Below are 23,461 nucleotides of genomic sequence, written 5' to 3' on the forward strand. Positions count from 1 at the left end.
CAGAACATGTAATAAAATATCCAAGAACAAACTGAAAAGGTCCCGCAAAACCCCTGTTGATCTGAGGTACATAAAAAAAAAACATTATTGTTCTTTCCACGTAAATACGAGGTTGAAGAGAAGTGATGATCTGAAGAAAAAAGACGATAAAGATATATATATATATATATATATATATTCTTTTTATCATAGTTTGGTATTGCGTAAAATACCCTTTCACCCATCTTTCCTCATCCATCCGGGTCATGAGACCTTCATAACCTCTGTAATGGAGGACATGACATTATTGGTTTTGACTCTACAAATGTGAAGAGTGAAACTATGCACATGACTGGTCAACATGTCATACAGTGCCCTCAATTACAAAACGGTGTGTACTCATTCAGCTCCATTATTGAATCACCAACTGACTATTTTGAGTGCAGTCAGCTGATTGGGTGGCAGCTGTCAGAAAAAAACCCCCACACTTTTGGTGAAGCCCTTCTTATTGGGGAAAGAGAATGAAACTGCATGTCCCCTGCCATGATAAGAGCTATCAACATTCACTTGAACAAGCCACATCATCATCACTCATCATCAGCTGCCATTCACTGCACCTAAAATTAAAATACTAAGAACATTTTCTTGATTAAAATACTTTGAATAAGCAAATGGTCTTAGTTAAAGGCCTGGTTAAACAATAACAATGTCCAGATGTCCTCAATCATTTCTAATAGACAGTGGGCCATTTTAATCTCTGACGGTTTACATGTTTTTGCAGCACTTCAAGTATTACAGTTATTACACTTAAAAATGTGGCCTTTATTTCCAGGTGTTTGAGCTTAGCCAAAGGCTTTGTCAAAGGGGCAAGGTGAGAGTTTAGGGAGCTAAACGCTTGGCACTTTTATCACACTGGATTTGTGATTGAGGTTAAATAGTTGATTTCTAGCTTTAAAAGATTTAAGGATGGGAAGTTGAGCATCCCCAGCTTTGTCTGGACTCAGATCCATAGTCGGTGATAAAGTACTGTCAAGGTCATTAAATATTGTGATATAGTAAATTATTGAGAAATTTGATTTAAAAACAACAACTTTATGGATTAAATAACCATATAAGTCAGGGAATTGACTGAATGTACTCATTACATTGATGCAAAACTCCTGTAAATCAAATATTTGCCATTACACAGCCAGCAGGGTAATGACATCGCTATGCAAGATTACCCACAATTACTTAATAAACATTGTAAGGATAGCTATTGTTTTGATTAGTTTTACTGTTGCTTGGTTGATCAACCTTTTCTATTTTGTTTTTTTTTAATTTTGATCGTGAGGTGGTCTGCTTTTAGTTTAAATCTTTTGTCTGACCAAAAAAAATCCTGACCTCAATGAGACAAACACAGCAACAAAAAACACGGTTCTTGTTAGAGTTGGTTCTCCTCAGCCTTGAGAGAACGGTTCCCAACATAATGCGGCCCTAGTTAATTCAATGCTGAGCATGTGAACAGTGCATGGTCAGGGCGGAGACGACGTGACGTCACGCACCAAGCTGACCAATAGCAGCGTCTGTTTCCCAGCCTATGATTGTACAGTAAATACTATGAGCTCTGCCCCCTTTCCCTCTCGCTGCAGCGATGAAAGCAGAGGAGAAATTCGAGACAAACCCGTAGATGTGCCATAAAACCGTTTGTTAGAGCTGAGATAATAATCTTCTGCCAGTTGTTAGCCTGGTGAGCGCGCAGCTCTGCGGTGGTTTCAGTCGAAGATAAGACGCGTTCTGTGTGAGAGGGGAACCCGAACAAGCTGAGAGCGACAGAGGGGGGGTTTTTATCGGCCCACTGCAGTCTGAATCACCGCCGACTCGCCCCACTGCTGGTTCATCATCGACGTGCGCATCCTCTCGGAGGCACAAAGCGACGGGAAGGAACGGACCCGAGCCCGCATTTGACCCTCTGCCGCAGCCCCGAGGTGCGCTGCTTAGCGGGGCGTGCTAAATAATGAGCCAAAGGGACACACTGGTTCATTTGTTCGCTGGAGGGTGAGTCAAAATACGACTTTCATTTAGGTATTGGGTTCGTTTTAAAATCATCAGTCTCGGTACTTCTGACGGGACTCGTCATCTGGGTTATCTCGCCAGGTCAAGATAGCTAACGAGGGCCGTTTTTATCATGCAGCGCGTGCGTGTGTCAGCTGTGTGCACGCTGTGTGTCAAAACTGTCGGTTTAAACCAAACTTCCTGTGAACATTTCAAAATAAGACCACTTGAACAGTAAACTATTAACAGAAATGACAGCACAGAGAGGGCGTTTGTAGTTGTGGCTTCAGGTATACCACTGAGTGTTAAACCTTTTTTATCTGTAAATACATAGACTTCTTCTATTTAATTGAAGCGATTTATGCTTTTATTTCGAAGACAACTCCATTTATTTCCGGGCTCGTTGCTGCTCTCTCTCGATAGCTTGATGAAGTTCTGCAGCAGTGCTTCTCCTTTTTCTCCAAAGATTTTACATTTTAAGAACCTGAGAGTCAAATAACTTAGTATCTGCATATTTTATCTCTCTTTATTTTGGATGTTAATATTATCTGTTGAAATCACAACTCCTGTAGCGTTAACTTTTTTTTTAGTACTGTTTAGGGGTTCCCACACAGTTCCATGTCAAAGACACCCAGATATAGCAGATGAGCATTAGCCTGCAAACATTCATCTGATAATATTTGGTCCTAAAAATGATCATCTAAAGATGTTTCTCTCTTTTGCGTAACTGTCCAAACTGTAGGTGGAAGTATTCTGCTGTTTGTGGCCCAACAACTTCATTGAAGAAAATGACAACACAGATGTAAAAGTTAGAATTGTATTGACACAGCATGTCTCCCTCTTAACTTAATATATTGTCCTGAGTTTCTCTTCGTCTGTCGCCTCTGCTTTCATCTCTGCCCCAAACCATTGACATTCAAATAGGGCAAGCTCATCACACCACAAGTATTCTGTTATCTCTCTTGTCAGGAATTTAAAATCCTAGAACAAGACACATTGCTATCTTGAGTAAGTCAGTTTTGCTTTCCCCAAAAACCTGAGCTGGAGTCCTCAGCACAGTGCTTCCTCTCACAGCCACTATGACACACACACACACACACACGCGCGCGCGCGCGAGCGCGCAGGCAGGAAGCAAGCAGACAGCGTAGCTCTGAAAGTAGGGCAAGGGTCACAGCTGCCTGTGAGCATGCATATGGTCGGTCTTTTGAAAGGTAAATATAGCTGGTGCTAGTCAGAAGAGACTGAAAGTTAGAGGAATTTAACAGCCAAGATATCAGCATCCACCACTGTAGGCTCACAGCTAGTATTCACTTAACTAACCCTGTATTGTATTCGCATTGTTTGTCACTAAGTAGTATCACTTCTCATCTTTGTGGTGATATGATAGTTGAAGCTTTGTCTAAGTCCTGTTGTGGAAAGCACCACGTTTTTGGTTAAAGCAGAGGCAATTAACAAACGTACACATGAGGCATGGGGACAGAATATTGTTTTGAGATGATGTCTGGTAGCCTTGGGCTCATAAGAATATAGTGCTTAATTATATCGTATAACTGAAATTGACCATGCGATGATATTTAATGAGAAGGAAATTGATTGTAATTACATTAACTTTAGTTTGTTTATGTGCTGATGGCTTCAGTCAGAGTCGCAGCAACATGATCACAAGTTTCTTCAACTCCTATTTTCAGGGAGTCATGTTTTTATTTTCGGTGTGTATGTGTGCAAGAGTTCATTGAGCTAAACAACAATCTAATATTCATGACAACAATGAATATTCAGTTTGTTTTTGCCTTCTCAGATGGCAAAAGTCAGCAATGTGGTTACAGTCACACTGAACAGTATCATGAAACCAGTTACACACTCTTAGCTGGCAGCTTGCATGTTGCAGTATCGTGCATATCACCAACCTCATGGCATGGCATGTGCCAGCGCCTAGATCATTTTAGTGCTAAGGAAGGAATAACAGATTACCAGTGACCAGTGTTTGAGGAGATCAGTATTAGAGGATGGTTTGAAAAAAAAGAAACTGTCAGGGGAAACAGGCTAAATATGACTTGGACCAAATATAATAATGATGATACTTGTAATTGTATGAACTCGCTGCTTTGTTGCGCCCGCATAGTCTGAGCTCTAACATCTTGGTTAACCGTAACCCTTCTCTACTCCCTTCTAGATGTGGTGGCACAGTGGGCGCAATTCTGACTTGTCCTCTGGAGGTAGTGAAGACCAGACTGCAGTCCTCCTCCGTCACTCTCTACGTCTCTGAAGTCCATCTCAGCACCGTTAATGGAGCCAGTGTGGCCCGTGTCGCTCCACCAGGGCCTATGCACTGTCTCAAGTAGGTGGCATTGCGCAAAATGTTAATCGTACTAACTTTACTATATTAGGGATCATTCAGAAAAGGAACCATGCAAAGGTTAGTTTTTGTTAGCGACAAGATATGGGGGTAGAATACTTATCTTAACCGATTCTGAGCAAATTTTCAGATGTTTTGTGACAGTTTATATTAAATTGTCAATCAATGTTGTTATTATTATGAATATAATCTGGGATTTTGTAATATTGTGATAAAGCTTCTGTGTTGTTTTAGTCTTTTAGTCTATCTGACAATTCTAGCTGCGTGAAATGAACAGTGAATGTTAATACTATCATATCCAAACTAGTAGTGATTGTTCCACAAAATGTTTGTGGGTAAATTAGGGAGGTAAGGGGTCACCTCATTAGTAAAATAGACTTAAGGCCTAAATACATCCTGTACAATGTTATGGCAAGATGGAAAAGGATGCTAACGGATGCAAATCTGCAGCACAAATTCAGGCAAAAGCACGCCTCAACAAGTTGACATTATGTCAGTTTACGAGAAAATTTGCAGTTAACCTGAGTTGTATTACTCACTCAGTGAATGTGCAAAGACAGGATTAGATGGAAGAAAGTCTGAAAGATACAAATACAATTCTGTTAGAGCTGTGAAACACACACACCGTGTTTGTTGTCGCAGCAAACGTCTATATCAGTTGGTGAACTTGTCCATTGGCTGTCTGTGGTACTCTAAAGTGAATCCACAGTAAGAACTAGAACGTTGCAGATCTCCGCCAGGTGATTCACTGCAACCACCAGAGGTCCTTGAGTATGCAGCCGTAATGAGTCACCCAAAAAGTTTATGCAGTTTGCTGCAGCAGAATGCGAGATTAGCTGTGGACAGACACAGAGGTGCACACTCACTTACAGACACACGCGCAGACGTGACTGATCACACGATCCTCCTGGCGGCGATGATAATGAAACTGGTTGTTTGCATGTCCTGTATCACTATAATCTTCCCGTGAGTTTACATTAACTATTGTTATTTTACGCTTAGTTATTTCTCAATACTTCCTAAGAACAAATGTGATTCTAGAGGATCATTATTTACCTCAACAGGGACTCGTTGACTCGAAATTGGCAAAAAAAACGTACTCTGGATGATGCATTTAGCCTTAAAGCTGCCCTGGGTAGTAGCTTTCAAGATTTTTGAGATTGCTAGTGAAAGACAACTACTGGGAAACCAAATTAAGAAATACACAATAAAGTTCCCGTTGTTGCCACATGAAATGTCATCGCTGTTATCATTAGACAGTGGAAAGTTACCAGACAGATGGGAAGTGAGAGTGTAGAGGAATCCAGTATTGGTTAGGTGTTTATTTGGAATCTACTGAAAGCCAGAACTCGTAATTAACGTTGGTCACTGAGAAATTAAACTAAATGTTCAACACAGCTACAGTGCTCTACTCTTGTAGGCAATCTATTGCCATGACTATCACTGAGCATGTCATACAGTGTTAAACGGATTGCAAAATGCACACGCTGCTGTGTGGAATTTTCCACAGTCAAATGCTTGCATTCTGTATTTAACGAACAAGGAATCTGGGTGTCGCAATATGCCGGTATACATTAAAACTGATATTTAAAAATTCAATATTGACGTCACGGTAATAACACACACATACTAATATTGTGTAAATAATCCAGCACCTCTTAAATAATTTTATAATTTGCCAAAAAAGAGATAAAAATGCACAATATACAATAAAGTAATAGAAATAATAATAAACATGTATTTAATTGATAGCATTTTTTTTTTTCGAATTTAATTTAAATTTAATTTTAAACATTTACTTTATATCTCAGGAAAAATATAGATTTTTAACAAAGACTTTTACCACGAAATACAGATTTGCCAGGATATAGAGGCAAAATAATCAGGATGTGTTTCTCACATTTGTTTGGCAAAAATGTTGAGTTGCTCTCCCCGGCTGTTGCTATGATTGGGAATATTTTCCTTTGTCACTTTGCCTGCCTTTAACAAGACTTTGTTCATCGAAGCAATGTTATGGGCTCAAGAAGTTTGGTCTTCTGTCGACATAAACCAACTTCTTGTGTTGTCCTTGAGAGAAACTGCCACAAGCAGAAACTGTACACCACTGTTACGCAATACAGAGTGGAGCAGGGCAGGAGAGGGAAAAGCAGTACGGCGAGGAAAGGAAAAAAAAACCCTCACATGTCAGTGTGTCAACATGGCGTGTGGTGAAGGCATGTTCCATTTTAGAGGTTGTTAGCTCATGATTTAAGTGTTTCGACTGTGAAAAACACTGACACTCTGTTTGTTGTGTCGGGTTTGTGCGATTACTCTTGAGGAGATCCTGTATTCTGTAAGTAATTTTTGAGTTGGAGTATTTCGCTGTGAACAGAAGTTGGCAAAACCTCACAGCCAGGGTTGGAAGGCACAGTCCACAAAGCCACAAGCTGAACACAACACTTCACTGTGCACTAAATTGTGTGGGACGGCCCAAGTCTAGAGAATTTAATCTACCCAAAAGGTTCCTAATCGAGCCCAAAGGCCTCTTATTTCTTTTCAGCATTGTTTTTAGTTGAATGTACTTTGCATCACAGTTTATCTGAAACCGTGCAATAAATGAAGGTTAACCATAAGCCATGCACGTTCTGAGTGAGGTTTCTAGGTTAGGCTGGAGACTAATAAACAGTCTTTGAACTCCGGTGACGACTGACAATGAACACGTGAGCCGTCATGATGACACCTGTCACTTCATTTGTTCTGTGTCTCCCTGTATGATGATAGTGGCCAAATGTGTGGTAGATGTGAAATCATAACTGTGATTTAACTTGAGCAAAGTATGCATGTTATTCTCCAGCCGGTCACATGATGATTTCTCCAATGGTATACATTCATATAAAGCATATTACATGGATGTTAAATGTACTGTGTATTTGCTCTGTGTTATCATGGAATAACCAAGAAAACATCTCTCTGCAGGTTAATTCTAGAGAGAGAAGGTCCTCGTTCTCTCTTCAGAGGACTGGGGCCCAATCTTGTGGGCGTGGCACCTTCCAGGTATGTTCAGTATTATCTACAGTATTCTGGGTGTGGTGTATGTCTTCTCCTGCGATTACACCAAAAATGTAGGTCGATTGGTCGGCTGGTTGGTCAATAGGCTCTTGTCTGACCAAATTCTCCGTTTTTTTTTTTGTCCCCATTGACCAATCGATTGGTCGCAGTGAAGGTCGAATTCCAGTCGACCAAGATTGTCTTTGGTTGAGTACAGAATTACAACGTACAGAATAAATCCAAAAGTTAGGGAAAATGAAATAATCTATACTTAGATATCTGATAACAGGTCACCACAACCTTTTATGTTTATAGGAAATGAGAATGAATCACTCTTATCAGCACTAGCTGTACCACCAACCTGGGCACGCATTTTTGTAGAGGAGCGTATTTGCATTTGCTAGAATTTATTTTATTTATTTTTTAAGCTTAATAACAGCAGGCCACGAACACAGTTAAACTCCCAGACATATAATGTGAACGTGTGCTTTAACTACTACAGGAAATGAGTAGGTTCCCTCTCCCTTAGCTTGGCTGCTTATGGTTGCATAACAGCCTGAGCTCAGTGAAAGTCTGAATGAAACATCCACAACAGCAGGGCACGGCCAGCTATGGCACTCTGGTCATGTGACTGCTGATGTTGTTGTGAATTATCACAATGGAGTTCCTACATTGAGAGTTGTGTTTGTGTCTAATCCCCCTCCCCGACCTGTCTGGCTCTCCCTAGCTACTGCTGCATCACATGGCCATTGTTGTCCTCTTCCCGTTGGTTCGTTGTGGTCTCTTTCTCTCTGTGTGAGTCATCCTTTCCACGCTCTTATTCTCTGCCTCTCCCTCTTTCGCCATATTTGTCATTCTTTGCCTGTATTCAATCCGATTCATTTTCTCCCTGTCCTCCTGGTTTCTGCACTGTCTCTGCTGTCTGACTGTGCCTGGCTCGGACTCTGAAGGGTCACAAATGCCCTTGGGTGTTCGTGCGCATGTGTGTGTCAGTCCCACGGGCGAGTTGTCCAGCTATGGAAATGGTAGCTTGTTTCCTTGTTATGACAGCCATAGCTGACTGTGCTATAGGAAGATATTGTTGCATAAGACGTGAGCCTGAGGAACTCAATGCTAACATATGAGATTTCCGACTGTTTTATGTAATATCAGATTCAGGGTGTGTGACATAAACGATACAGTACATCATCACATATGTACTGTATGTGATTGTCCCATGAACATCTCTATGGTTTACGGCGAGAGATGTATGACAACGTAAGATGTAATATAATTGCAGTCTGATCAAGGTAAAGCTTAAAATGAATTGAGTGTAATTACAGAATAATTTGTCTACAAGATAGAGGTTCTGGGTTGCTGGGTTACAGAGTTATTCTCTCCTGTTATAATTAGGAAGCATCACTCTGACGCTGGAAAACTAGAATACAATCTTCTGATCCTAATGAGGGCGCAGTCCACTGGGCTTGCTGCTGGCATTCATTAGCAAAACACACACACACATACACACACACACACACACACACATACACACACACACACACACACAGTACAGCTTGCACCAGCAGCGTACGAAAGATGCACACACGCATTCAGACCAACTCCCATAATTCATCGCTCATCTGCAGAGCAGCATGATTATGTTGTGCATGCATGCTCTCAATTCAGAGGGAGGGCAGAGAGGGAAGGTCAGTGGGTTTAACTCCACGCAAATGTTGGCTAAATCCTGTGATTTTATTTAGTGAGGAGAAGCTAGAATCATGGGAGATAAATCTGCTACTAAAGCACGCTATGAGATTGACACACACACACACACACACACACACACACACACACACACACACACACATACACAGGCAGAGATAAACGTCTTTCAGTTGCCTGCATTCAGACCACATTTTAGCCTGACTCTATTTCATGCCCTCAGGTACAATTTAGGCAGTATTTATTTTAGGCAATTGAAATAACGTTTTCATATTTAATGCAGTTAATGTAACGCTGCTCTGTGTATATATATCTTGCAATAATACAAATCTTTATTTATTATTATCTTTATTTGGGGAACTCATGGTTCCAGTTGTCTTTTATAGTGTAGTTAATCTTCTGAATACTCATTTATTTTTTGTGTTCATCATGTTTGATCTGTGTTCAAACTGAAGAAGCTGATGAGTCCTGCTGTTTCCTCTCTAGTCAGTAGTAGTCAATCATTGAACCAGTGTTTTTATTATCTTACTAACCTCTGTCTCATTTCTTCCTCATGGTCATTTGCAACAGGGCGATCTACTTTGCGGCCTATTCAACTGCCAAGGAGAAGCTGAATGGGGTGCTGGAGCCGGACTCTACCCAGGTGCACATGGTGTCTGCTGGGCTGGCAGGTAATGAGGGCTCCTTCTCCCCTCCCTTCTGTCTGTTTGTCACTGTCTGTCGCTGAGTGTTATCTCTGCCTGTCAGTCAGTCAGTCTGCCTGGGCAGTGTTAATCACTGATGGGTTTTATGTTTAAGAATTATTCAGTTTGTCATTTGACAGATTTCATTTTACATTATATTTTCATCCTTTTCACAATTTGAAGTATCCCAGAGTTTCACTTCACCCCCCCTTACCCCCCCCCCCCCCCCCCCCTTACCCCCCCTCTCCATATACATGTGTGGGATGGTGGGATTTTGACTAATTTAAAGGAATGTGAATACCTAAAGCATGCCAAAGCTAACAAATGATGTCTGTTATAAGTAGGCATTACTTAGCTGTTTCGTGTATAGAAATATTAAATACAAACAGTAGGGGGCTTATCAGAAAGCACAATTTAAGACTCTCAGGATCAAACTGACCTTGATTATGGTGGACACAGCCTCACTTAGTTTGCTGTGAAGCCAATCCACGAAAGACGCACTTATCCAAAAAAGCAGCCTGCAACCATGCTAGCCACATAGCACATGTGCTACTTATCCTCACTCATTTATCTGAGTGTTTCCTTTCTGTAAACACACCCATCTACCCAGATAATACAGTCTCTTGTCTCTTCATGGGGGCCTTGCCAGCCCACATACAGTTGAGGAGACAAAATAGTCAGATCACGTTCTTACTATAATGTGTCATTTCTGGCATTTACACCATGTACTGTATATATTTTTAGCTGTTTGACAAAAAGAAGAAAACCACATGGTCCTCAAAGTTTAGGTTGTGCTTTCCTCCTCTCCCGGCCCCGTTGCCCTCCATTATTTTTATTTTCTCCTTGCCCTTTTCCCTCCTCTTTTTATTCTTTCATTTCGAGGCCTCTCCAGAGGACTCTGTAAATGGTTTAACATCCCGGTTGTGACTTAAACAGTGTGGTCTGGGCCCCCTTCTTTGCTCTGTGTGTGTATAGAGGAGAGAGCACGGCCCCCAAAGGTCAACCGGGGCCCCTGGCACTCGGGCGGACACGTCAGGTAGCATCCCATTTTTTTACACTGGTATGATGAAAGCCATGGTGATTTTTATGAATATTAGAAAGTTCATAATGGTTATTCATTTGTAATGATATTACCATTGCTTATGGCAATGTGTTTGCTGCTGGTTTGTAGTTTTAGGCTCTTTTTTTAATAAGGTTTTACTATTGCTTAGTCTTGACACATACCTCCCCCTTTACCTTAGCCTGTTGCCTTGTTCCATCAACATAGTAAAGCTAAAGTAATGACACATACTTCTGTGGATTTTATGTTGTCAGCACAAAAGAAATGCTAACCTTGTCACTGCTACAGGAGGTTTTAATTGATGTTCTCCATTGTGTCTTTTGTCATCATCCATCAACATCATTAGTCCCTCACTCACTTAGTTTCAAGGAGACTCCATATCTCTGTGTCATCCAAAAGGCTGGCACTATTTTGACATGACATACACAGTTAAACCCCCATACAACACAAATTATTACTTGAATGTGGACAAGATGCAGTGAAGGCACAGACATGTAATGGAGTTGGGCTTCAACACAACACATAGAAGAGTTTTAGGTCAGTAAGCGTGGAGAAAAGTTTTCTCTTTATGTTGCAGACATTTCTTCATCATCATGACCATTGCATTCATTAAGTACCTTGAACTGAATATCTGTGTAATTATACTATACAGTACAAATGTCTAACACTGTCACTGCACAGATATACTTATTGTCTGTCTTTCATGTGCACATAATCCAAAAATAGCAGAGTTAACGAAGGCCTCAGTGGCTGAACAGCTAAAATTGTCCCTGATGCTGCTTCTGGTTTTGTAAAGTAGTCGCAGAACAGAGCTGATAAGGGACAGCTGGCACTACACACACACACACACACACACACACACACACACACACACACACACACACACACACACACACTAGACACCGACACTGTCGTGTTTCTCATCCCGCCTCTTTTGCTCCTGTAATTTCGGCATGCTATCTAAAGTCACACACCGTGGCGGATCTTCTTTATGGCAGTGTTGTGGACTCTCTGTGTGAAAGGAGCTATTGCCTCACATCACCTCCCTGCAGTGACGTGTGGGCTACCCTGCACTCTGAGAAGGGAGGCTGGTCCCACTTCCTGACTTAGACCTATTATCTCTTCCAGCAGTTAATCTAAACATATTTGCCTTCTCTGAATGTAGGTCAAACTACCGTTATGTGTCTAGAGAAGGGTCATATGCAGATGCAGCTCCTCACAGGGGCGCAGCTCAAGGACCAGTCAGCCTGTGTGGGCTCGTATGTATCTTCTTCGTGGCTCATCTAAATGACCAAGCAGGCAAATGTGGTTCACTTCCACTACCAGACATATTTCTGAAGTTGCTTTTTGTTAAGGAATTTTGTGAAAAAAATTTAGACATTTTTATTTGAACATTATTGGTTCAGAGGAAAGATTGTGACAAATCTTTCATGTCCATTCATATTAATGGACACATGTCTTATTAAGCTGACCCATGTTATAAATAAGGAGCAAAGAAACCCATTAATAATAAATAGTGACATCAATATTTAAGAGTTGAATTGTCATAATAAAAACAGCTACAACCACACAGGCCTCTCCGTTATACGATGCACAATCATCAACGTTAAGCTGTTAATTTTACAATAAATATTGAGACTTAATTAACATTAAATTCCTGAAAATTCAAATTGTGTTGTCCTCTGTGGTTGCCATGTCCACAGTCCTTTTGTGTGGACTTCAATAACTCCTTCATGAGTTACTTGATGTGTTTTTTTAGAAGCAGGCTGACTCTCTGGAGGGACACCAAATTGTTATTTTTAGATTTATCCCAGTTTTTCCAGAATGAGGTTTGGCCTCAAGAGGTTTATGGAGTACGCTGAGTTGCATTAATTGTTCCACCTCATTGATTCACTTTACTATGATCAATCACTTCATCCTGATGTCATCACATATTCAACGAATGATCCATCAAAATGATTCATCACCATTGTCCAGCGCTTAGAGTCTGTTCGACACACCGACAAGGTTAGCATTTCCTCCTGCTTTTCTTAATTTTCTACCTTTTTTATATAACAAGCATTTGATTGAATTATTTCTCTTAATATGTAGATTATAAACTGATAATGGCACAAGGATTATGAAGAGTACCTCTTCAATTTAACTCTCTGCCTTTGTGTTTGTGCTTTTACCTCGCTCTGGTGAGATGGAGCTGGAGTTTTGGATTGGGTTGGCTTCTGTTCAGTCAACATTTTTCGATAAAAGGAGTAAAGGGAGGGATACATTGTAAAGTAAAAGAATTACACAACAATTTAACTTAAAAGAGTAATTTAAAGGGGATAGAGTTTGGGGAAAGATGGGGGGGGGGGGGGGTCAGTCCTGTACAGTACCAGTGGTGTGGGGTGGTTGGTGGGGTTGGGGGTGGATGTGACTGCTGCTTGTGTGTGACTGTGGTACAGAAAAGCCTGTGTCTATTTTAGGGCTTTACTGTAAAGCTTTCACCCCTGCTTGATTGGGTGGGAGACCCCCGCCATCTGTGCCCCCCATATCTGCAGGCTACTAGCTGCAGCGGGGAGGAGCTGGAGGAGCTTTGCCCCTCCCTCGTGAGTACACGCCATAGACGCTACTTCCTTCTGCTTCCCTCTTTTTTCTTCTTCCTCTTTTTGTTCTTCTCTTCTTCTCTCCATCAGACCTGTGTCTTCCTCTCTTCTTCACGCAGTTGCCTTAAACTAGGGCTGTGTTGCATTGCTACACTAGATGTGACTGAGGTCTCCTTCTAGACTCGCCCTCGTCTTAGCTGTTTTCTGCAAACGGCCATGTTTTATCTCCCTCCTTATGCACTTTGTGTCATTTCATAATGATGCAAAGTGCTCACTATTAACTTTACACATTACATAGCAAACTTTAGATTACTTAATATATATTCTGTGGACACAAGTGGATTTTTAATGCGTTTTCAGGGACCCCATTATTGAGTGACCCCAGTGTCAAACTAAGCTAACGTTAATATCGGTTTGTGAAGACAGATGAACATATAGAATAAGGTTTCCCACCACCATTAGGAAGTATAGTCTGCGCTAAATTTCATGTCAGTAACCTACAACTTTAACAATCGAAGAATCTTTTCCAGGCACCATTTTGTTTCTCTGTGCTGTTGTAGTTGTGCTAGTTGTGCTAGTATCAGGCCAACAGCCTGTCTCTAGTGTCTAACCAGTCAACTACTGGTTTGTTAAATGTCACAAAATAAACATAAAGATGTTCATTCATTGACTAATGAATGGAGCACGTTTATATCGCTGAATTTCGACCAGAGTCCGTACTAGGAATCAAACCTTCCATGTTGTGAATGACAGATGTTCTTGTAAAAGGGTTGATGCTTTTGTGTGTTGTAATATTTTAAAACAGTCCGCCTCCGTTAGCTCATTAAGAGAAACTTATGTTTTGATAACGTACTATTTTAATGAGAAACGCAAGAGCTCTTACTAAAAAGAATCGGACTGCAGTTTAATAACAATCTGCCAAACCCAAAGGCCTAAAATGACTTTGCTGCTCGGCCTCATCTCCCAATGTCTCCAGTTAGATCTGCTGCCTTCATGCACTGTCGTTAGTTCAGACACTTTTCTTCAGGAAGAGAGCTGTTGTTTACATACACCTGTGTTGCATTTCACATGAAGAGGATCAATATGTGAAACTGAAAAGTTCGTTTTTTGTCTGTAACTGAATTAATGATTTTTCAAAATAAGATTGAATTGATTCAGACCTTGTTTCAAATCATCTGTACAATAGTTCTCCATGACAGTATTGAAATGTCTCACAGTAAAGTAAAACACTGAAGCGAGTTGATCCTGTTTAGTGAAGTGCTTTCTCATTGTCCTTGTTCAGTATAGAATATGTAATATGGTTGATTAGATGGTGTTCTTCCAGATGTTTCTGCATCTGTCTGAACCTCTGTCCCCCTCTGAAATTCCCAGGGTTCACCGCCATCACGGCCACCAATCCGATCTGGCTGATCAAGACCCGTCTGCAGCTGGAAACCAGGTGAGGAACATCCAACCTGTACGTCATAGGTCTAGACGCTACAGTGGAACGGGTTCATGACTCATTCCTTTTTCCTATGATGATAATAATGATCATAATAAATTAAATTGCGTTGTTTTCTGGTCTTACAGATCCCGGGGTGAGCGGCGAATGAATGCATTTGATTGCGTGCGGCGGGTGTACCAGATGGACGGCCTGCGAGGTTTCTACAGGGGCATGTCGGCCTCATACGCTGGCATCTCTGAGACTGTTATCCATTTTGTCATCTATGAGAGCATCAAGCGTAAACTGGTGGAATCCAAGGCCCACGGCAGCATGGACGAAGAGGAGGAGTCTGTCAAAGATGCGTCAGACTTTGTGGGCATGATGCTCGCAGCGGCCACCTCCAAGACCTGTGCCTCCTCCATCGCATACCCTCACGGTAACCTTCTGTCTCACGCTTTCTTTTCCCAAAAGATAAGGCTGACACTGTTTTCCATCTTTTTCTTATTTTCACTGATTTCTACTTGAGGCATGAACCTTTAAAAACAGGTCACACTTAAATACTCTTGTTCAAAAACAAATGCTGGTTGTTTTTAACCTATGTACAAATTTCTATTTTTTGGGGATCTACTCTTTCTCTTCATCATCTTGAAGAAACACGTCAGCCAGTGTAAAAGTGTGGCTCATTGATCTGCTTCTAATAGTTTGTGAAGAACAAATGAACTCAATGGCACAGGCAAGAAATCTATTATCGCCTTTGGTTACAAGCAAAATACTTGTTAGTGGAATCAAATTATTGTTGGATTTGGTCTTTCATGCGTTTTGTAAAAAATACAAACAACTAAAATATCATTAGATTTATCCTTATACTTGATATTTATGTAAAGTACGGAGCCAGAATCAGGAGGCAATTAGCTTAGCTTAAAATAGGGAACATACCTGCACATTTTAAAAGCTCATCAATTAGCACAAAATATATTGCTTGTTATAAATGTAAACACAATAATTTGTAGTTTCACAGGGAGAAAGCATGAATCATGTTACATTTTCAGTGAGGCAACGTCTCACTTTCTCTTATCATGGTCCACTTGTGCTATAAATATCTCTCTCCTTCTCCACCTACGTACAGCTGAATGCAACTGTTCAGAAACCTTCTGTTAGGACTGTCTAAAGTCATTCTGGGACAATAACAATATCCCTGCTAACTTATTTTCAGTAGGTTATGATAAGGCAGAGGGACAGTTGGTGTACTAAAAGATGGATGAATAAATAGCTTATAACAGTTAGCCTTCTTGAGAGTGTCAGATATGGAAATTTAGCTCCAGGGGAGACCAAACAACACACAAAGTCTGACAAGAACCTCTCGTGACCATCGGCGTGTTTAACACAATTTTCTTCTTCTTCTGTCTAATTACAGAGGTGATCCGCACACGGCTACGAGAGGAAGGCAGCAAGTACCGCTCGTTCTTCCAAACGCTGCTGACAGTGGCCAAGGAGGAGGGATACCGGGCACTGTACCGCGGCTTAACCACCCACCTCGTCAGACAGATCCCCAACACTGCCATCATGATGTGCACCTATGAGGTGGTGGTCTACCTGCTTGGCCGCTAGCCCACCAGCTATGTCTCCTTCTTGGTTAAAGATGGGGACAGTTAGCAAGTGACTGAGAAGGTGTGGACTAAATGTCAAAATGAAGACCAAAGGAAAACCGAAAAATACTCTTGTGGACCAGAAGAGGAAAAAATAAGAGGGAGGAAAGCCCTTTGTTACCATATGAGCATCATCACCTCAAGTTCCCTTTATCAGGTTGCAGGAACAGATAGAGGTCACTGCAGTTCAGAGAAGAGGTAATATGGGAAGGATGAGGAGAAGAGGCACTGACGGGAAAGACACGGAAAGAGTTTGGCACCTGTTCAACCAACGGTACCTCTAAAGGAATACATTTTAAGCACATTTCAGTGGCCTTAACAAGGGTTTTATTTTGCATCCTTCCTTTTAGAGTGGAGAGTGAAAAACGGCCTTTTCCACTCTTGGATAGAGATGATATTGTGCACGGGGAATGCTTGGAGACCACTCGGTGTGACAGGAGAGATGATGACTAAATGTAGGTCAACGTCACACTACTTGGCACCATTTGTCTGCGCTGGACTTGCTTCAGTGCGGTGAGACTCCTGTACCATCTGAACCACCCATCTTTGCACTACACAAAGTGTGGCTTCAAGCATCCCCCCCCCCAGGCCTGAGGTTCATACACAGCAGTGAGCTAAGTGGCCACACATAAGAAAACACATTGATGAGCTTGTGATGGCCTGCCCCTTAAACACAAGCTGACATTCAGTGTTCTACTCCTCTATAACTCGGGGCCTGGTGGTGATGTGGTTCGGGTGAAAGTTTGCCTTCTGTGTTGACGGTTTCTCTTTGTTAAAACTGAAATAAGGTTGGCATACAAGGCCAGCTTCTGCCTGCACCCAGTCACTGCTCAGGACTTTAAAAATCTTGTGTGGAAACATGAGACCAACGTGTCCTTTTTTTGAGATGTGAAAGTGTGTGATTGTCCAAAAGGTACCGACACTTAAGTATCTACTATTGGAGTGCCACTACTTGAATAAAATGTGACGGTGTGGGGAAATGTTGTAGTGGGAGAATGTTGATGGAGTTTCATCATCACATTGTGTGTGTGTGTGTGTGTGTGTGTGTGTGTGTGTGAGATGTTGGTCACTCTCACCATGATGATCTAACTATGTTTTAAGAATGTGTTTGTTCATCTGCGGTCATGTGTGCCTGCATCTATAGCTGATATCTACTCCAGATTTCCCTCCACTAACCATTCATCTTACCGGACACTGCGGTTGGGAGTGTGGGAAAGCTCCTGTGCGACACTGGGAGCTTTCCTTCCCAGTCTCATGCCAGCCCTTCCTTCCAGTGGCTCCCAGCTGACCTGATAACATGCACTTTTGTGGCCTTTTAGGGCTTGTGCTTTGCATTTTTCTTGTGTGGACAGTTTGAACTTGTACATTGTAAAAGAAAAAAAGTATTCCTGTATATCAAAATGGTATTTTGCGCAACTGTTCTTATAGCAGATATATTGTACAGTTTAGAGTTCTCAGTAGTTGTGAAGGATGTCCAAATGTGTGTGTATATAATATAGATACTGTATATGCATATCATTTATTGTTTTTGTTCTTAGGTCCGCGTATGATCATGCTGTAGTTTGCATTTGCAACATGTCGTTATCTTTTTTTGTGCAATTTAACCTTGTTTGACAGTGACTGTTGACATGAATATAGTTCTTGCTTGACTGGGTTTTCTTACAGTTTAAACTGTGAGTTCATTTGTATTTGTATGTTGCTGTAAGCCAACATTTGTGTTAACACTAAAGCTAACAAATGCTGCAAGAGAAATACTTTAGTGTAAGTGTTTATGCGTTGGTTAGTCGTTTTTAGCGGTCCAAAAGAAAAGTTCCATTTTGCAAAGCTTGGATGTTTCCATCATTGGTAATGTTTACATTGCTCATATCTCTCATAGCAACATGTTTAGAATATCAAGATGGAGGTATTTTAATGTGAAAGTTTAACAACTGGAATCATCTCTACAACACCGTACAGAGTTAGGACTGTTGAAAACTAAGCTAATCTGTTACTGTGAATTTAACTCTTTTTAAAGCATAAAGTTCATATCGCATACATAAAAAATTATCTTTTGGAAAAATTTGGCACATGTATTTGTTTCAAATTGTATCCGAGCACCTTATCAAATCAATTTTTGATATTGTTTATCATCAAAACATCCTCTGACATGACATTTAAAGCCCCTCCCTCCACAACCTCTGTTGCCCAGCCGCTGTGGGCTCTGTGCCTCTCATTCTCCACATGGAATTGATTAGGTCGGCACAGTTTCCATGTTTAAAGAAAGTATTGTGTTTATTTCACCAACTGCTGAAAACCTGACGTGTTCAGGCATGAAGTTCTTGAATGCTCTCACCCCCCCCTCCCCCCTTGTTGCAGTATAACTTCCTAGGCAAACCAAGGCCTGGGTTGTAACTTGTAATAGTTATTGATTTTCAGTCTACATTGACATGTTGCTTGCTCAGAATTGCTGTCGGTGCTTGAAAAAAACAAAAAAAAACGGCTGACTCATTTTAATGTCCATGTTTTCCTGTAAAACTCTAATCGTTTTTATGTTTTTGGCCCCATTGCAGTAAAATACTAGAGGTCATGTTACCAAAATGTGAAATAACCAGACAACTGGACAAGCAGTGCAGACATTTCACTTAATTTTGTAACTCTCATTTCAGTGTACGTATGCAATTCAATATCTTTCTCCTGCATGCTTGGACAGGACGCAGCGTTGGATGAAGATTGACCTGGAAGATTGTTTTTTGCCAGCTCACTTTGTTGATGTTTTTGTTTGTTTGTTTTTAAACATTAAAGTAAATAAAAATCCAACTAAAATTAGAAATGTTTTTTTATTTATTTCTGTATTTGCAGTTTGTAACCCCTAGAATTAAAAAGACGACAATATTCTATGAATGTTAGGATAATTATTTAATGATAAATCACAACATGTGTTACTGACAAATGTTTAATAGACTGCAAGTATAGAAATGGAAGTATAAAGAGTGAGTGTGGGGACTAAAGACCTGTTTGTGTTTGCCTACTGTCACCACCAGGAGGAGCCAAATAGCCCCTGAGAGAATTGACCAATGCACGTTGCAAGTTCAATATACTGAATTCACTGATTTCTCATTTACAATCACACGCACACAAAATATCACTCTGCGCATGTCTTTATACTCAAACATGGGAGGCCAATAAAGGAATCTATTTCTATTTAGTTAATGAATATGGGTGGATGGAAAATGGAATAATCCATCATCATACATGGCGTGTTTGGACTCCGTGACTTGTATTAATCAAAAGGCCATAAGACATGAGTATGTATCGATCGTGTAGTGCTGCTGTTAAGGTTGTTTAGGCGCACACACAGGCCCAAATTACAACTCGATGCAAATTAATCAGCCCTGCTCTGTTTTACCAAACAGCCCGGATTTTAGATAGATCAGTCCATTGATCTTGTGGTTATGTATCTAAATTGACTTCCACTTAACCCGCTGATTAGTTTAGTGATAATCATTCTGCTGGGTACCACAGTCTGGGGATGTGCCCAAGAACAGAGGAATAAAGCGTGGGGATGATGAAACCTTCAAATGCCGTCGGAATTCTGGAGATACTAATAACTGTGAAAATGGCTTTTTACTGAGAGCGATGTAGAAAGGTGGCAAAACAAAGTAGAAGTACAGTAACTGAAAGAAATTGATTGAAGACACTTAAAATGGAAGTTTTGGAAGAAGTTTAAGTTTTCGTTTAGGAACTGAAAGTGTCCATTTAAGTGTAAGTGCTGAGTGAAGCGTCAAGTGAAAGTGCTCAAAGGACCTGAAGCTGAAGTTCAAACACTGACGGGCTGAAAACATGAAAGTGTAAGTGATACATAGAGTTGTGTCATGACAGTTTTAGTGTAATCATACTACAAGTAGATATTAATTCAGTAGAAGCTGTTGCAGTAGTGGAAGTAGTGGTGGGAGAGTAGAGTTAGTAATATTTTTGTACAACTCTATAAATTGGTACAACAAGATCCTGAGTTTACGAGTAGTCCCTAAACGCATCATTGGAGCTCGAGCCAATCGCGTCAGAGCAGAATTCTGTGTTGTGGTGGAAGCGACCGACCAATCAGCGCCCGACCAGCGGAGTAAACGGACACTCTGCATCCGAGTGTGTGCATGTATCGATCAGCAGTTCACCGCAACAAAGAAAGAGACGTCGCAGAAACACAAGTAGCATCTTTGCAACAAGGTTGTCGTTGTTATCATCATCGTCGGAGAAAAGGAGAGGTCTCGGTTCTTCCGATAACTCGCGGATAAATCCTCAAAAGAAAAGTGTCGTTTTGGAGACGAGTTCGGTGAGTGTTCCTCTCTTTACACGGGATGAGCTGACTGCTGTGGACGATGGGTTGTGTTTAATGTTAGTTGTAGCAGAACGCTTTTATTTGAAAAGCCTCTATAATTAATATTCAGGCTGTTGACTGGCTGATTACTTTTAAATGTCACTTCCCTTTCTTTCTACAGCGCGGCGCGGGTTACTTTTAGTTGGTCGCCTCTTGTTATATTTCATATGTGCTTTACGATCTCACAGGTTACAGTAGAAATACTTAGACATGTGAATCTGAACATGTATGCCTTCACGTGCTTGTATGATGTACTGTGTGTGTGTGTGTGTGTGTGTGTGTGTGTGTGTGTGTGTGTGTGATGGCACCTCATCTGTCATCACAGCACACAGTAATGGGATGGAAAGGTTGACTGAATCTCTTGATTGCCTGAATGTGATGCGTCTGTTTGAGTGTGTGTGTGTGTGTGGGGGGGGGGGGGGGGGGTGTGTGGGGGGGAGACACCATGAATTCAAGAAGTATACCGGTGGTTTTCAGCCTTTAAGGCTCGTGACCCTTTAAAATGAAGTCACCTGAGGCCCCTTGTCACACGTTGCATTTGTCTATGTTGTGAGTAGGTCAACCAAAACTGAGCTGTCCTATAGATGGTTTAATCTGAGGAGTTTCTAGAGTCCTAATTGGGTAAAATGCTCTAATATTGCTCAATAAAAGAGCGAGGGGTTTGTGTAAGCCTAAAGATGCTTAATATCCTAATACAATTGCCACAGGAAGTGTTACCAGCTTTTGATTTTAGAGAGGTATAGGTGTCTGTATACTATTTTTTTTAAAGGAACAATGACTTTCCTCACAGTGCTCAATGAGTGCTCAATTCTCTCTGTGGCCACTACACCTTCATATTTACTCAGCTAAGATGGAAAGGACAATGCAGAGCAGCTGGTAAGAGCAGGGGAGGCGAGGAAAGAGGAGTAGAGAGGGATGGATTGTAAAAGAAGGGCAGAGGAGAAGGATGAGATTGTCAGAAGAGGACAAGTGGGAGAGTAGTTGAAACAGGGGATACACATGTCCAATTTGGTTTTCATTTGGTTTCATATAAAGTAATAGGCAAAAAAGTGTGTGTGTGTGTGTGTGTGTGTGTGTGTGTGTGTGTGTGCGCGATGGTGTGTGGAGTCTGCTGGTTGATGGAGGACTTGTCGAAATATGGGAGAGGGGTGGTTGGTGGGGAGAGAGATGGAGGGATGTAGAAAAGTAGGGGGTGGAGGAAATGGTGCATTGTAATATTGACAGGGTGTCATTTATCTGTCCGCTGGATCTGAAAAGCCGCTCACTACGGGAGAGCAGTCTGCTCACCGCTTGTGTCTCTTTTTCGTTCCCTTTCATCTTCGATCCATATACTTCCCTAATCTCACCCTCTTCTTTTTGCTTCCACAGCACTTCCCCCTAAATCTCTTGTCTATTTCCACAACATTTTGTCTCCTGTCCACATCTTCACTCTGCCTGTTCTTCTTTACTGACTCTTCAGCTCTTGAACTTACACTCCCACTATTTACAGTGCACTCACTATCGTTCCAACTTCAGCCTCTAAACATCAATTAATGACTATTAACGCAAATCTTGACATCTCGACTGCTGCCACTCCTTGTGTACGTACCGAACCGACACTTTAACCATTTATAGTGCACTTCTTCTGAACTAACGCCGGCGCTTCAACTTCAACTGTTTTTGTCTCTTACTCTTTAAAGGACAGCTAAACTGCTTTCGAGGCTATTTACTCACATCTCAGTGCTGATATACAAAGTGATAATTCAACTGCCTCGATCTTGAAATTAACATTTCAGATGGTTTCATTTTTTCCTGTTCACACCTGCGGTGTTCAGTGTAAGCCAGCACAATTACATTTTCCTTATAAAATGTAGCCTTTTTCCAGTCTCGTGCATTCTTTGCATTTTTCTCTCTCTCCTGCTCAGCTCTCTCCCTCCTAATCTGTTTTCTCTTGGTCTTTATTTCCTGATCTTTCCCTCCCTTTTTAAAAATCTCCCCATGTCCCCTTTATCCCTCCAGAGGGGCTAATAAGCAGCATTATGAGTCAGTGTGAGGAGAGAGACAGATGGGATTCGGCTCGTAGGCCAGATAAGGGTTTTTAACTCGGCTGTGTCTTATCACACCCTGTCACTGCTACTTAAACTGAACAGATACTGACTGGCATTATGTATAGAGCGGTAAAAAAAAAAAGAAAAGATCCTTAAACTGAGATAGTGGAAGTTCTGCCTGAAGCATGTTGGAGTAATCCCGGTACAGAAGGGTGCCAGTGATGTCAGAGTACTGATTTAAATGCAGTGATGCAGAGATGGGCTATTTTTTCGAGCAGTTGTCAAAAGCAACAACCGCCAAGGAGTTAACTCAGTGTTATTGTGCATCAATTAATCAACATATTGGTCACAGCGTAGCAATTTAGATCAGATTTTTGTTCAATTTCTTGCCCGCTGCGGGACCTATTGCACATCTGCATTCAACGTGCTCATCATTCAGTGACACACGAGACAACTTGGAAAGACAGCCAACATTTTGTAAGTATGAGCTGTGTTTCATCAGCCATCATTATTTTTAATTACTTGATTTCCCCACCTCCCCAACTGTGTTTTTTTGTGTGTGCCAAAGCACAGTAGCACAGGGAGCAGGCAGGAA

At 41.3% G+C, this 23,461-nt stretch overlaps 1 protein-coding gene across 1 annotated transcript; it reads left to right on the forward strand.

Moving 5' to 3' along the window:
- The first annotated feature begins 1,609 nt into the window (after positions 1-1,609).
- Positions 1,610-19,668, forward strand: LOC142956401 (solute carrier family 25 member 36-A-like). The gene is made up of 7 exons (XM_076097968.1): positions 1,610-2,016; positions 4,187-4,351; positions 7,325-7,402; positions 9,668-9,768; positions 14,791-14,857; positions 14,989-15,278; positions 16,257-19,668. The coding sequence occupies exons 1-7, from the start codon at positions 1,976-1,978 to the stop codon at positions 16,448-16,450; spliced, it is 936 nt and encodes a 311-aa protein (XP_075954083.1). The 5' UTR covers positions 1,610-1,975; the 3' UTR covers positions 16,451-19,668.
- Positions 19,669-23,461: the final 3,793 nt, after the last annotated feature.

The sequence above is a fragment of the Anarhichas minor genome, unplaced genomic scaffold, assembly GCF_050575085.1.
Source record: "Anarhichas minor isolate MPS153535 unplaced genomic scaffold, ASM5057508v1 ptg000024l, whole genome shotgun sequence".
Taxonomy (NCBI): Eukaryota; Metazoa; Chordata; class Actinopteri; order Perciformes; family Anarhichadidae; genus Anarhichas; species Anarhichas minor.

Bases quoted from the DNA above. Each gene is read 5' to 3' on its own strand.
- LOC142956401 (XM_076097968.1), top strand. From the start codon at position 1,976: ATGAGCCAAAGGGACACACTGGTTCATTTGTTCGCTGGAGG. The intron at 9,769-14,790 runs GTAATGAGGGCT...TGAAATTCCCAG, and splicing joins GGTGTCTGCTGGGCTGGCAG to GGTTCACCGCCATCACGGCC. The intron at 14,858-14,988 runs GTGAGGAACATC...CTGGTCTTACAG, and splicing joins CGTCTGCAGCTGGAAACCAG to ATCCCGGGGTGAGCGGCGAA.